The sequence below is a fragment of the Hippocampus bargibanti genome, linkage group LG12 (assembly GCF_051943395.1).
Source record: "Hippocampus bargibanti isolate YZ-2025 linkage group LG12, ASM5194339v1, whole genome shotgun sequence".
In the NCBI taxonomy this organism is placed as follows: Eukaryota; Metazoa; Chordata; class Actinopteri; order Syngnathiformes; family Syngnathidae; genus Hippocampus; species Hippocampus bargibanti.
Genome location: NC_142745.1, coordinates 15,870,997 through 15,884,817, shown reverse-complemented (window position 1 = coordinate 15,884,817; position 13,821 = coordinate 15,870,997). Strand labels below are relative to the sequence as shown.

Sequence of the window (13,821 nt, the reverse complement as noted above, 5' to 3'; positions counted from 1 at the left end):
TGTGGACTGTCTTCGTATGGGCACTAAAACATACATTTGCCAAAAAATGCTGAAATGTTTCATAAAAATATACATTGCCAAAATTGTGTCCAAACAGTATGAACATTCAAAATAAAACAAATACAGGTAACATCCGACTTACGACCGGGTTTCCGATTTGATGTAAAATACACAATTATGGAGGAAAATTATGAAGAAAAATTCTAGGAAGTGGGAAATGGATTTTTTTCATTGTAGTTTGAACATAATCATCATTTGCTTTCAATCAATGTAAGTTGTCTCTAAATATGAAAGTTAAAAAACGTTTTCATATGCTCAGGCGAAGTGTTGTTTCTCATCGACGGTTGTGACGTCGACGCGTACCCACGGTCATGTGACGTCCCAATTTGTTCCGCCTTTTTTCTTCTTCGCTCCTCAAACAACCCAAAGCGATTCAGTGGAAGCCACGGCCGGGCGTGTCTTTGTGTCAAATAACTTCCGGCGCATGGTAAGTGTCACTACTTTGAGGCGGAAGTCGTGCTTATTTTTGTAACCTGTCGGCTGTCACCGTGGACTCATCTGACATGCACACGCATGACAAGAAATGAAATGACTCGCAATCACACACAAACGCGAACCCCGTCCCAACCTATAAAGGAACACAGACCGACAATGACCAGTTTTGACAACAGAGGAACAACACAAAGATCATTGAAAGAGGACACGCAACGATGGGCGTCTTCATTTCGCGACTTTTTTCCATGTTTACTGCCAAAACACCCGCCAGGATTCTCATGGGTGAGTTCAAAATTTGGTTCTTCATAATTATCATTTGTTATCATTGGTCGTGGTAGCATAAGCATTAGTGGCTGTGTTATAATTTTTGTTTTTGTTATCATGAAAGGGGAATTTATTTACTTGCCATTTACATGCCAATATATATATATAATATATATATTGCAATAGTGTAAAGCCCCCCACCCCTGACTGTCATTTATTCAGGACAATTCTGGTAATAAACATGTTGTACAAACAGTGTACTTTTTTTCTCAGCTAACAATGTACATCAATAATCAAGGGCATAATTGTATAGTGGGCAGAGAGAGCAACAAGTGCTCTCTTTTTCCCCATTTATAAATCACCATTTAAACCGTACAGGGTTCGGGGGGAGATCAGCACAATAACAATAAATTTTTTGGGTCACTTCTTTTCAGAATCAGAAAGCCTTTAATAGTCCCAGAATGGGGAAATTTTCAATCTACAACAGCAAAATTGAAAGGGGTTGGGGGGGTCAAAAGATAAAACAAAGTATTCTATGCACAAAAGATAATGTCAGGAGACTGAAATGTACAACGGAACTAAAAGGTTTCATAAAAAGAACTGTACATAGTGCAAAGAATAAAAATATATAAAAGTACTAAAGTATCTTTTGAATACACTAAGCCTGTAGTTGTACCTTTACCGCTACTTGTTATGTCGTTGTTTTGTGTGTCATAGTGGGTCTGGATGCTGCCGGTAAAACAACTTTGCTGTACAGATTGAAGCTGGCTGAGGTGGTCACTACCATCCCCACCGTGGGTTAGTTAAAAAAATAAATAGAAAATAGTGAACACCTTTTGAAAATTGTAAAATGAAAACATTCGCTGTATTTGTTTTTTTTTTTTTTTTTGCAGGATTCAACGTGGAAACAGTTGAATATAAAAATATCTCCTTCACCGTTTGGGACGTCGGCGGGCAAACTGTCATCAGACCGCTATGGAGACACTACTACACAAATACTAATGTAAGTACTGTACACTAGCGCTACTACACAAACACCAATGTGCAAACAGTCCACTTTCAATTAAAAAAAAGTGATTAATTTCCATGAATTGTCAAAAATGTCAACGGGTGTTTGTTCAGGGTGTCATCTTTGTGGTGGACAGTAATGACCCCCAGAGACTCAAAGAGGCTTCTGAAGAGTTGCATAGGATCGTGAGTCATCAATCAGTCAGTCAATCATCCATAAACATATTGACATCCAGGTATTTCATTTGATAAGTGGTGTCGTGTGACAGCTGGAAGAGGACCAGCTGAGAAAGGTGGCGCTGCTGGTGTTTGCCAACAAGCAGGACCTCCCACAAGCCATGACAGTCGCTCAGGTCAGCGACGGCCTGCGCCTGTCGGGGGTCACGCAACCGGTAGGTTACACATTACAGGTTACATGTGACCTGAGGCTTGGAACATGTGGCCTTCAAATAAAATCTCCCTTTCTTTCAGCAAATCCAATTTCTCATTTTAATTGTTTCCTTCCTTCTGTGCGTATCAATTGGATAAATGTTTGTGTACGTGTGTGTGTGTGTGTGTGTGTGTGTGTGTGTGTGTGTGTGTGTGTGTGTGTGTGTGTGTGTGTGTGTGTGTGTGTAGTATTATATTCAGGCATCCTGCGCGGTGAGCGGGTCAGGTCTGATTGAAGGTCTGGATTGGCTCTCGAAGCAGATTCTGAAGCAGTTTTAGCTGATGAGTCATGGAAGTCTCATCAACATGGCGGCCGTAGTACCTTCAGCCCACCAAGTGAAGGACAAAGGAAGACTTTTGGATGTTTTTGCTCATAAGAAATGTTTCTGGTGATATTGTGATTTTTTTATATGACATATACGTATTTTTATATTATGATCAGAGAAAAGGAGTTCTGTTTTTATTTCATTTGTAACAAATGTTTAATAAGCAGGTTCTGATTGTACAGATTTATCTTTCATAAAGTGGTTTTAGGGTGAATTGATTTGTCTGTATTTTATTTTCAAACCACATTATGATTTTGTTACTCATAATTAATTTCTGCATGCGGATAGCGTATTGTATCTTCTTCTTTTTCTTTCGGCTTTTCCCTTCCGGGGTCGCCACAGCGAATCAGTGTCCTCCATGTAAATGTCTCCACTGCGAGACTAATAAAGATAAATCAAGTCAAAGTCAGCTTTCTTGTAAAATATGCTAATATGCATGACATACAGCACAGATGAAATTACTGCCCTCTCGGACCCAGCGTGCAAGCCGCTTAGAATGACTAAATCCAATCCAATCTTCAGAGGTTTGATTGGCATGTTTGTTTTGGCCAAGCTTTTACGTCTGATGCCCTTCATGACACAACCCTCTGGGCTTGGGACCGGCTCAATAAGACACTGGCTTGTGTCCCCTTGGGGCTACAGATCAAGCAACTCTATGAACATTTGATGACAATGCGTACTGTATGTGAAATGAATAAGACTTTTTGAGTAAACTGATAATGGTAAAGAATTTTGATTGTTTTAAAAATACATTGTACAAAGAAAAACAAGAAATATGTATTTTCAAAATAATTTCAAATCCATAACATTTAATGTAACATTGACCACCTCATGAGTCCGCTTTGTTCAGCGGAAAGGTTGGTGCTGTTGGACAGTCTGCGGCTGGATGGATGCATAGCTTGAGGAGCCCGCGATAAGAAGAAAGGAGAGTCAGCGCAGAGCGCCGATGTGTATGTGGAACTACTGTGGCTTGGAATTGAAGTGGATTTATTTGGGACAGGAGATGTGAGACAATCTCTTTTCGTCAATGGATGCTACAGCTGCGTGTTTGCTTTCAACATTTAGCTTGTAGTCGACGTGCACATTCCACCATGATGTCCCTGATCCACTGGTGAAGAGACGCTTTGATCCACTCCTCTTTCATCCGGAACTGCTTCATGTAACAAAGAGGGTACAGAAAGTGCTTAAGAATGAATGACTCTCTGTGTCTTTGTGTTGTCATGTCATTTGTTATAGTTTTGTTTTTCTTCTTTTGACTTCAAGACGGCGCCGCGAAAGGGGCTGCCTTTCCAGCAGCTCATTTATTTTGTTTTTCTACTTTCATTCCTTTCATCACTTTGCTGCTGTGAAATGTAAATTTCGCCACTGCAAGACTAATAAAGGCAAATCCAATCCAATTTAATAGCAATTGATCTTGACAAAAAAAGCTAATCGAACTCTCATTAAAAGCGTCAGCCATTTTGCAGCTTTGTTGTAGGGTTAAACGCAATCATAGCATAGCACCTTGTCTCTTTAACAAAAAAAAAACATCCAAAGGTTGGACGTTCACGATTGTCCAATCAGAAGCTTATATACTTTCATTTGTCCAATCAAAATAAGGTTAACAAAAAACGAGTAGTTTCTGCCCGCTGTAGTGATTCCGGGTTCTACCCCCAAAAGAAATCTTTAAAGTGGGAGTTGACAGGCAAATATCTTGTTGTCTTTTCTATCGTCTGTTGCCATCTAGTCTCAAGCTACAGTCATGCCTGGGATAGAGAAGCTGCCTCTCGAAGAGACCTTGGAGGACAGCCCGCAGGTTAAAAAAAAGACCTGACTTTATGTGAAGCTTTCGTCTAACATGCTACCGCTAGTGCCTTGCTATGCTAATATCAGTGTTTGTCAACAACTAGCCGCATGCTAATAGCTAGCACCCGGTCGTTGAGACGGAAGGCTGGAGGAAAATCGGCCCATCTGACACATTAGCGAATGACTATTTTCCACCTCGTCGTTCGGGGAGGCGTCTCCTTCTATGGGCGCGAGCCATCTTTGCTTTCTTTTACTTCCGTAGCCGCCTGGCTATCCCCTTTCTGTCATTTTTCTTCATTAATGTCTATCTCTCACTGTCGTTGTTGTGGTCGCTGTACTATACTCCTTGTCGTCACTACTGTGAAGATAATTCAGTGCACTGGTACAATGTTGGTGTCTTGCCATTTTTGGGGGGGGGGGAGTTAACTTTTTCCCCCACTACTGTATAACATTGGCTCACACAAGTATGACAACTGACAGTTCTTTTGTTTGCAACACCTCCCTTCCTCCTTGACAGCCCCCCTTTGTTTTTGTGGTTCAATGAAAATAATCCAATACAAAATGATGAGGCACCACTGAATGAGTCGAGTGTGCAAAAACTAAATGTGTGCGAATTGGGTGCATTTTCATTGAATATATGTTGTTAGGTTCTGCAGGTTAAAAAAATTATTATTTCAGACCCGATCTCTGCTGGGAGTGTTTGAGGAGGACACAGCAGCCATGTCCAACTACTGCACCATGCTATATCAGGCCATGCACAGGATCTATGATGCCCAGGTACACACACACATGGACACACAAACCTCAGTGATGAGTGTGTGTGATCTAAAAAAAATTCTTTCAGAATGAGCTGAGTGCTGCAACACATCTCACGTCCAAACTGCTCAAAGAGTACGACAAACAGGTTTGGAATGTTTGCATTGATGCATCATGTTATCTTTTTTTTTTTTTTGAGGGGGGATTTCAAAAACGTTTTACAGTATGATTGTATTAATAACCATCATAATTGTTGCTGACAGTTTGTTATGGTTTTCTCTCAAAGGCTGCTTTACTTATGATTACATAGTATGTCTTGGTGATCTAAAATAAGACTCATGTTTTCTTCACCAAAAAGCAGTAATACTTTTTTTGGGTCGGGGAGGGTAGCGTTTTCCGTTAGGGGGTGACGATGAAGTAATGAGCTCCACCCTGCAGCAGTTTGCTAAAGTCATTGACGAGGTGAGTGTATGACATTTCTTGTTCATGTAATCCTTCTACTTCTTCATCACCATAGATTCAAGTCTCTTTTTCGGTTGTGTTTTTTTGTGCTTGTATCTTTGACCAGTTGAGCTCTTGTCACGCCGTTTTGTCGACTCAACTGGCCGATGCCATGATGTTCCCCATAACGCAGTTCAAAGAGAGAGACCTGAAGGGTATTTGGCTTTTAAATATAATGACATTTCATTTTCAGATATAAAGCGTCATATTCTTGTGATGTGCTTGCAGAGAACTTAACGCTGAAGGAAGTTTTTCAAATATCCAGTGATGGTAAGTCCGTCGCGGACACTCCTTTCTGGTTTGTGTAAAACAAAGTCCTCTCGTCTTCCTCAACATTTTGACCGTCATCATTGCAGATCACGACACGGCCATCAACCGATACAGCCGCCTGTCCAAGAGGAAGGACAATGACAAGGTAAGCTCTTCGAAACGTGCCACAAATGTCCGCCCGAGGAAGCTGAGGTAATTGTGGTTATCACTGTGCGTGACAGATGCGCGCTGAGGCGGTGGAGGATGTGTACACGTCGCGCAAGAAGCAACACCAGACTATGATGCACTACTTCTGCTCCCTCAACACACTGCAGTACAAGAAGAAGACGGCTTTGCTGGAGCCGCTGCTGGGATACATGCAGGCTCAGGTGTAGATCGGAACACAAATCAGAATCAGAAAGCTTTTAATAGTCCCACAATGGGGAAATTTACTGTGAATGGCTTACTTTGAGGATTTATTTATTTATGTTTGTATGCAGATCAACTTCTTCAAGATGGGCTCAGAAAACCTCAGCCAACAATGGGAGGACTTCTTGGCCACTATCGGGACCAGCGTCCAGAAGTAAGGCGCTCCTTTACCCGGTTAGGAGAAATTTGCTCATGGAAATGTCATACGTCAAAACATGAGCGACATTTGCCAATGCTAATAATGCTCAAGATATTACCCCAAAAGATCTAATAATAATGCTAAAAATAAGGAGGCATGCAAAAATGATATGGAAATGACTTTCAATGTAAAACAAGACATGGAATTCAATAATATAATGAAAAACGGTTTTATAAATTGACCAACATGCATAATTTAAGTAACTCACCATACACAAATATTTCCAAAAGTATAAAAAAATATATTTGAGAAAATGCACATTCGGAATAAAATTCAGAAAGTGAAAATATTTCATACCACAATATGAGATAAATTTGAAAAACATTTCTTAAAAAAAAGAAAATTATGACCAATATGGAGGGATATCTTGCAAATGAGAGTAAAATTTAATTAATTAAAGTTACACAAATATATAAAAAAAAAAATAATGTGACAAAATGCACGTGAGGAATAAATTACATAAATTTAAAATATTTCTGAAAAAAAATATTTTGTTATAATTATTGATGACAGGAATATTAGAAAATGAAGGAAAAAATAGACCCACATATTGAAACATTAGAAGGGTCAGATTAAATTAAAATGAAAACAAAATATTTGGCAAAACTGCAACTTAAAATACCGGAAGACAAATATAACAATGTTAATGTTAAGTTAAAAATGTTACATTATAAATGTTTCCTAGTCATAGCTGTAACGACTACTCCTGGGATGCTCAGTTTGTCAGTAATAATATTTGAAATTTGCGCTGGCATCAGCGTGCGTCGGGAGATGGAAGACGAAGTGGGCAACATGCAGCAGACCATCGAGCAGATGGAGAAGTCATGTGACCCTCTGTATGCCCCTTGCGACCCGGACCCGCTCCACTCGCCGGTGTGTCGCAACCTCACCCAGAGGCAAGGCTACCTCTATGTTCGCAAGTGAGTACGCCGCAAAAAGGGACGCGTGACATTGACGTCCCACTAAACACTTTTAATCTCGTGACTTGAGTTAATTGAGTTGTCCGAATACCCCAAAACAGTAAAACGGGCCTGGTATCCTCGTCGTGGGAGCGTCAGTACTTTTTCACCCAAGGGGGCAACCTGATGCAGCAGGGCCGCGGCGAAGTGGCGGGCGGCCTGGTGACCGACTTGGACAACGCCTCCGTCATGGCGGTGGACAGCGATGACCGCCGCTTCTGCTTCCAGATCACATCCTTCGACGGCAAGAAGTAAGAGCACCCCTGCCGCTGCTCACCCACAGAAAAACGTATCCTGTGACTGTAAAGTGACCTTGAGAGTTTTGAAATGCGCTTATAAATGAAATGTATGATGATGATGAAACAGTCTAATGGCTTCCCCAAATTCATAACCCGCGGCAAAAAAACTTTTTGACTTTGACACCCTTGATCAATCATGTCTAATAACGGCAAAGTGAAAAATATAGTTTTAAACAATTTTGCGAATTCATTCAAAATACTTTCGTCTCAATATCACACGTGCATCAATATTTTCGCATAAACAAAAGTAATAAATGAAAATTACACACAAGAATATTGACTGTCACTTGGACTGCCCCCTGTTGCATTCGGTAGTTTGATCTTGATCCAACCTGACCCAAAACTATGTAGCGAAGATTTTTTGCAAATGTATTTTGTGTGTGTGTGTGTGTGTGTGTGTGTGTGTGTGTGTGTGTGTGTGTGTGTGTGTGTGTGTGTGTGTGTGTGTGTGTGTGTGTGTGTGTGTGTGTTTGTGTGTCGCCTCATCAAGAGTGGTGACACTGCAAGCAGAGAGCAGGAAGGACTGCGAGGAGGTAAGTGAGTCAAAAGTCTCACCAGATATCGTTAATGGTTCTTCTCTGACCGGGTCTTGACGTTCTCTGCTCGCCAGTGGATCGCCACCATCAACAACATCTCCAGGCGCATCTACCTGAGTGAAAACACAGAGGTGTGTGCGCATGAAAGTCATATTTTGAGCACATGTGCGTGCGTGTGCAGAAAAAAAAACCCTTCAACCCACGTGACTTTCCACCGACAGGAAGTGGCTGCCAGAATCAACCAATTAGCCATTGAGGCGGTGACGCCGTCGCCGTCCTTCCAGGAGAGACACGACGGCATGCGGCCTGCCAGGTTAGCTGCGTGACCGTGTGAAAACGTTCCTCGCCCGCACCCCATCGCTTACTTACTTGCTTGCTTCATTCCAGCAAAAGTCGCATGGGGCGAACCGGCAGCATCAGCTCCGTGGGCTCCGAGCCATCGCCTGCCCTCTCTGCCCTCTCACTGGACGCCCTGGTTGCCCCGGAAACGCCGATCCAGTTTGATATCATCTCCCCCGTCAGCGAGGAAAACGTCAGACACAGCAAGACGGCAGCCCAGGCTGGCAGGTATTTGTTTGCAGCCATGAGAAATTGTGATCGTCATGACTCTTATCATGAGTCGGAGTTTTTGTTATCGGTTCGATGATTATCATTGCAATAATAATGACAACATTTTGAAGGATATATTTGTGTCTTTTTAGAATGATTGAAATCAGTTTTCAATTTTGTGGTACTTTTACCTCATTATCTATCTGTCTGTCTGTCAGTGTATTAATGTATTTATTAATGTATCGATATCTATTTAGTTATTTGTTTATTTTTAATAATGTCAACATTTTTACATATCATTGATTGAATCAAAGTTGCTTTGAATGCGTTGAATTAAAACCTAGGGAGTTGTTTTAACATGTACTTGAAATATTTTATTCAACAGTTGGTGTATATAAACATTTCCATTCAACTCAATATAGTGATTTATTATGGCCGTATATTACTATCAACATAGTCCCATTTAGGTACTAATCAATGAGTTCAAGTATTTAAACTTGTTTTAATTCAACACATATTATCATTTATTTTCTTTCCTGAGTCCATTTTTTTGAGCCGCATCTGTTTCGAAAATGGCTCCTTGAGTTTAAAAAGTGTAAATATTTTATGTTGTGTTTTTATTTGCTTTCAGTAAATTTGTGAATGTGTCTTTTTCAAACCACAGGAGAAGTAATCCATTCGGTGAGTCGGGTGACAAAACATCGGAGGACAGCGAAGGTATGCTCCGTTCTGGGAGGGTTCATTACCGCTCATAGCGGAGTGGAGATTTCCTACAAGTCCATATAATTAATCTATTTTTTCCCCAGGCTCGATCCTGCACCAGCTCTTCATCGTCCGCTTCCTGGGCTCCATGGAGGTGAAAAGTGCCGAGTCGGCGGATGTCATCCCCGAGACCATGAGGCAGATCCTGGCCGCTCGCGCCATTCACAACATCTTCAGGATGACTGAGTCACACCTGCTCGTCACCTGTGATTGCCTCAAGTAACAAACTCTCCTCATCTGGATTCAGTCTTGATTCAATCATACCCCCCCCCCCCACCCACCTCCTTTTAAAATTCCAAGCCTTATACAATTGAAGCGCTCTTTCCACATTCCCTTTTATTCCAGGCATTTTCCACAATGGATTGCATATTGCTACATGATCTGCGTCACATATGACATATTTCTGTTAAAATAGCCAAAGAAACAAATGTAGTTAAAGAGCAATTGAAAACTGTCTGTTTTTAATCAAAGGTTTTAACTTTAATCGTCTGCCATCTTGCCTCACTGATATGTAGCCATAATCACCTTGCATTTGTTTCGGTGGGCTCTAAAGTCGTGGTCGAGGATATTTCGAGCTTTTCCGTGATCAGCCGGAAACTGCCGAAAAAAATAATCCAATATTCATTTACCCATGGTGCATTGCAGTATTTACATCAAACATAGCAGATGTTTGCAATATGGAGCGTGAGAACAGAAGTAAACTCTTTTTTTTTTAGGAAATAAAGCAGTCATAAAGATAGCAGAGAGTAAAACTAAGAGAATGTCAGAGCTTTCGCAGCACATTGGAAATCTTCAAATTAAAGAAATTTGTTTCAGTCGATACTAGTAAGAAATATTGTGCTAAGTCTTTGTCTTTTCTGTAATACAGTCGAATAGTAAAATAGCACAGGATTGATTGTGTAGGAAGTAAAGAAAATTGAAAATATTTATTTTATGTTTGTAAAATTATTTGACTTGAATTAAAATTGTTGATATATTAGAAAAATACATTTTACTCAAATAATGGTTTTTCATTTGAAATTCAGAAATGTGCTCCAATTAATGTATTTTTGTTTATTTCAATAAGTTCAGTATACTTCGGCAATCTAGTTAAATCGGGCCCCATTCATTTTAGAATTTGGCCCCTTTTTCACACAACTGAACTGCCCCCCATTTTTAAGTTCCCAGATGCATCCACAAGGTTATTAATTTACTCTCTCTCTCTCACTCTCTCTCTCTCTGCAGGCTCATTGACCCGCAGACCCAAGTGACGAGACTCACGGTAGGTTCAGGCAGGCACACGCCACACTTGGGCCTTCGCAGTTGATTTTGTAACCACTGTGCGTGCACTTGTCTTTCCCCATCAGTTTCCAGTGTCAAGCGTGCTTCAGTCTTCGTCCCATCAAGACAACAAGAGACTTTTTGGATTCATCATGCGCTCTGCCAGCGGGCATGCTGATGGACGAGCTGTCTGCTACATCTTGGAGTCCAACGATGACGGCGAGAAGGTTGAGATTTTATTTGAACATTTTACCTTCAAGTTCAATGCAGATTGACCCACGATGTAAGAAAAACAGTTTGTTTCCCTGCATATTTTTGCAAAATTATTACAAATGAAAAATAATCCAACATATCGTGGTTGTCTTATTACAAAATTATGACAAAATGTATGTATCAAATGTATGAAAAATAAAATAAAAATGACTACCATTTTTTTTCGACATTTTATTGTGCAGCCATATTCCAAAATTATTTTTTACATTTTGTCTTAAATTCTACACAAAAGGCAGCCTAACTTTTTGGAGATATTTTCACATTCATTCAAAATTGTCAATATTGCATGTTCAATATTATTCAATTTTCCCATTGTTTGTGTCCTTACATCCATTTTCCTCAATGGATGAAATTGCACATTCTGTAAGAGCCTGACAAAAAATGTCCAAAGTGACAGAATGCTTTAAGAAAGACAGGTATCGCTAATCTCTCCCTTTCTGCTTTACGTTCAGATCTGTGACAGCATTGGTTTGGCGAAGCAGATTGCCCTCCACTCCGCTCTGGTGAGTCTCACCTTTCCCATTTTTCTTTTTCATGTATAATTTCTTATTCTTTACCTAAATGTGTCATTGCCGTGTCACGACATAGGACCGCAAAGCAGCAGAGAAGCGCAAGGAGCAGGACAAAGCCAAAGAGAAACAGCAGGAGGAACTCAGCAAGCAGAGACAAATAGAGAAGGTGACCTTGTCTTCTGCTTTCTGGATCTTTCTGTATTTTTGGCTCGCGACACAAAGTAAAAAATTGTAGCGATGCCTTGTATCTGTGAGCATTCGTTTGAAGTGTCAAAACTCGTAGGCTGAAATCTGATTGGACAAAAAGGGGGAAAAATCTGATATTTAGATTCATGTAGTGGAAGATAAAATGCTCTGAAATAAGGCGATACGAGAAAGTTATGATGTCACAGATATTTAGACACCCAACATATGAATCTTTGGTGGTGTCCTCCAGGACCTGGAGGAGCAAAGCCGCCTCATCGCCGCATCCAGTCGTCCCGCCAACTCCGCTGGTGCTGACGGACACTTTGTGGTGCTGAGCAACAGCCAATCAGAGGACAGCGATGCCGGCGGGGAGGAGGGCAAGAAGAAGTGTGAGTCTGACGCTTAGCCATGCGTCTAAAAAAGGGGTACGAAGCCTCCGCCCATCCGCGCCTCGCTCAGGAAACAACACCCACCCGTCCGGGCTGCCTGGGATTGAAAAACAAGAGTTGATCAAAGACTCATTTGTTTTTGTTGACCTTTTTTTTAAGGAAAAAAAAACGCTTTTTATATTTTGCCAACTATAGATATACAACTTTTATTTACCATTTCTCCACATAATCATTTTGTCAACAGGTGATTCTTATTCTGAAAGTCCCTTCCTAGTTTTTTTGTCTTTGTTCTGCACTGATTTGAAAGCAGCCAATGAATGTGCACTTTTGAGGCTGAATTGTCAGCGTTTGGGCCAAGTTGCATATTTTACATGAGGAAAAGAGTTGCAATCCAACAAATGTCGTATGAGGGAATCAAAGTGAACCTTTGCATGTTTGCAGTTTGGTATTAGCTTATTTGTAGATTTGTTTGCACTATTGTGTATGTTAAAATGAGCTGCGGTGGTTGATTGGGACAAAAATTACGAATTGTCGCCGCCCTGTGGCAACACAGGTAGTTGCAGTCCATTTTCAACATGAGCGTCCGATTGATTTCTCACCAATTTTCGCTCTCCGTGCTTGCCGGGGATGTATTGGCGACCCACCTTGCATTAAAATCTGCAAAATAGAGTAGTGATACCCAACCAGTGTGTCTTAGCGTATCTTCCACAAGATGGCAGAAGGTACATCATTAACTTGTGCATCAACCTTTCGTGAGATTAGTTAAAATATGTGCCTTGGCTCAATTGAGGTTGCCAAACACTGATTAAAAGAAACGATTTTTAAAACACACCTTCCTAAAAATGTACACCCCTCCCAAATGCTTTTAATCCATTTCAAAGTACTAAAACACACAGCGCTTGTTCTCATTATTGGAATCAACAAATGGGAGTCCGGAGAATGCCACTCTGGTGAAGCAAAGACTCCTACTGAAAGTGTTTGTTTTTGTTGCCCCCCCCCCATTGAACCCCATTGAAGCGAACTTGCTTCAATGAGGTTTTCTCTGTCTCTTTCTTTCTCTCCCTTCTCGCGCTCTCTCTCGCGCTCTCTTCTCACTCACATTGGGCAACATCTGAAGGGACAACAAGTCACAGCAAATACAACCACACGATTCAATCGTAACATGTATAGCAACATGTGTTGATGATTGAAGATGAACGTAAAAAAAGAAGACATAAAATAGAAAATGATTATAGATAGAAATTTAATAACAGAAAATGATTACTGGTGATCATTTGGGTCATTTTTGGGAGTTGTTGACCGTTGGGCACTTTACTGACGCCATATTGTCGTAATGTACATATATGCCTCATGATCAATGTCTCATGTTTATGTCATTTAACAAACAAAAAAAACTTCTTAAAGACCTATAAAGCACTAACTCCACCCGCCTTGACTGACTGTTATTGACATACCAAACACACGCGTTATTTTGTTTCGCTTGGTTTGTTGTTTATTCACTCCATGAACAATTACTGGGTATATTTTCTTACACACACATCAAAAGAATACACTCACACACAAATCCAGAATCTTTTCATATTTTTTTCTTGGGGAAAAAAAATCACGACTTTACAGTGGTCGTTCATACTCGGCGCCAGCCCTCTCACGTGCAC

General features: G+C 40.7%; 2 protein-coding genes across 2 annotated transcripts; both read left to right on the top strand.

Annotated features, from left to right (window-relative positions):
• Window positions 1-512: 512 nt before the first annotated feature.
• On the top strand, window positions 513-2,931 carry LOC148890694 (uncharacterized). Its single transcript, XM_089009507.1, has 6 exons — window positions 513-777; window positions 1,477-1,557; window positions 1,653-1,762; window positions 1,882-1,953; window positions 2,037-2,159; window positions 2,386-2,931. Exons 1-6 carry the CDS (start codon window positions 711-713, stop codon window positions 2,473-2,475), a joined length of 543 nt encoding a protein of 180 aa, XP_088865633.1. The 5' UTR covers window positions 513-710; the 3' UTR covers window positions 2,476-2,931.
• A 1,220-nt stretch (window positions 2,932-4,151) lies between these two features.
• On the top strand, window positions 4,152-13,596 carry appl1 (adaptor protein, phosphotyrosine interacting with PH domain and leucine zipper 1). Its single transcript, XM_089009959.1, has 22 exons — window positions 4,152-4,317; window positions 4,986-5,084; window positions 5,152-5,211; window positions 5,454-5,525; window positions 5,632-5,719; window positions 5,793-5,834; window positions 5,921-5,979; window positions 6,056-6,202; window positions 6,314-6,396; window positions 7,200-7,361; window positions 7,463-7,651; window positions 8,190-8,232; window positions 8,310-8,366; window positions 8,457-8,548; window positions 8,623-8,802; window positions 9,449-9,501; window positions 9,591-9,765; window positions 10,771-10,807; window positions 10,893-11,033; window positions 11,532-11,582; window positions 11,668-11,757; window positions 12,028-13,596. Exons 1-22 carry the CDS (start codon window positions 4,264-4,266, stop codon window positions 12,181-12,183), a joined length of 2,130 nt encoding a protein of 709 aa, XP_088866085.1. The 5' UTR covers window positions 4,152-4,263; the 3' UTR covers window positions 12,184-13,596.
• Window positions 13,597-13,821: the final 225 nt, after the last annotated feature.

Bases quoted from the DNA above. Each gene is read 5' to 3' on its own strand.
- LOC148890694 (XM_089009507.1), top strand. From the start codon at position 711: ATGGGCGTCTTCATTTCGCGACTTTTTTCCATGTTTACTGCCAAAACA. The intron at 1,558-1,652 runs GTTAGTTAAAAA...TTTTTTTTGCAG, and splicing joins CACTACCATCCCCACCGTGG to GATTCAACGTGGAAACAGTT. The intron at 2,160-2,385 runs GTAGGTTACACA...GTGTGTGTGTAG, and splicing joins TGTCGGGGGTCACGCAACCG to TATTATATTCAGGCATCCTG.
- appl1 (XM_089009959.1), top strand. From the start codon at position 4,264: ATGCCTGGGATAGAGAAGCTGCCTCTCGAAGAGACCTTGGAGGACAGC. The intron at 7,652-8,189 runs GTAAGAGCACCC...CGCCTCATCAAG, and splicing joins ACATCCTTCGACGGCAAGAA to AGTGGTGACACTGCAAGCAG. The intron at 11,758-12,027 runs GTGACCTTGTCT...GGTGTCCTCCAG, and splicing joins AGCAGAGACAAATAGAGAAG to GACCTGGAGGAGCAAAGCCG.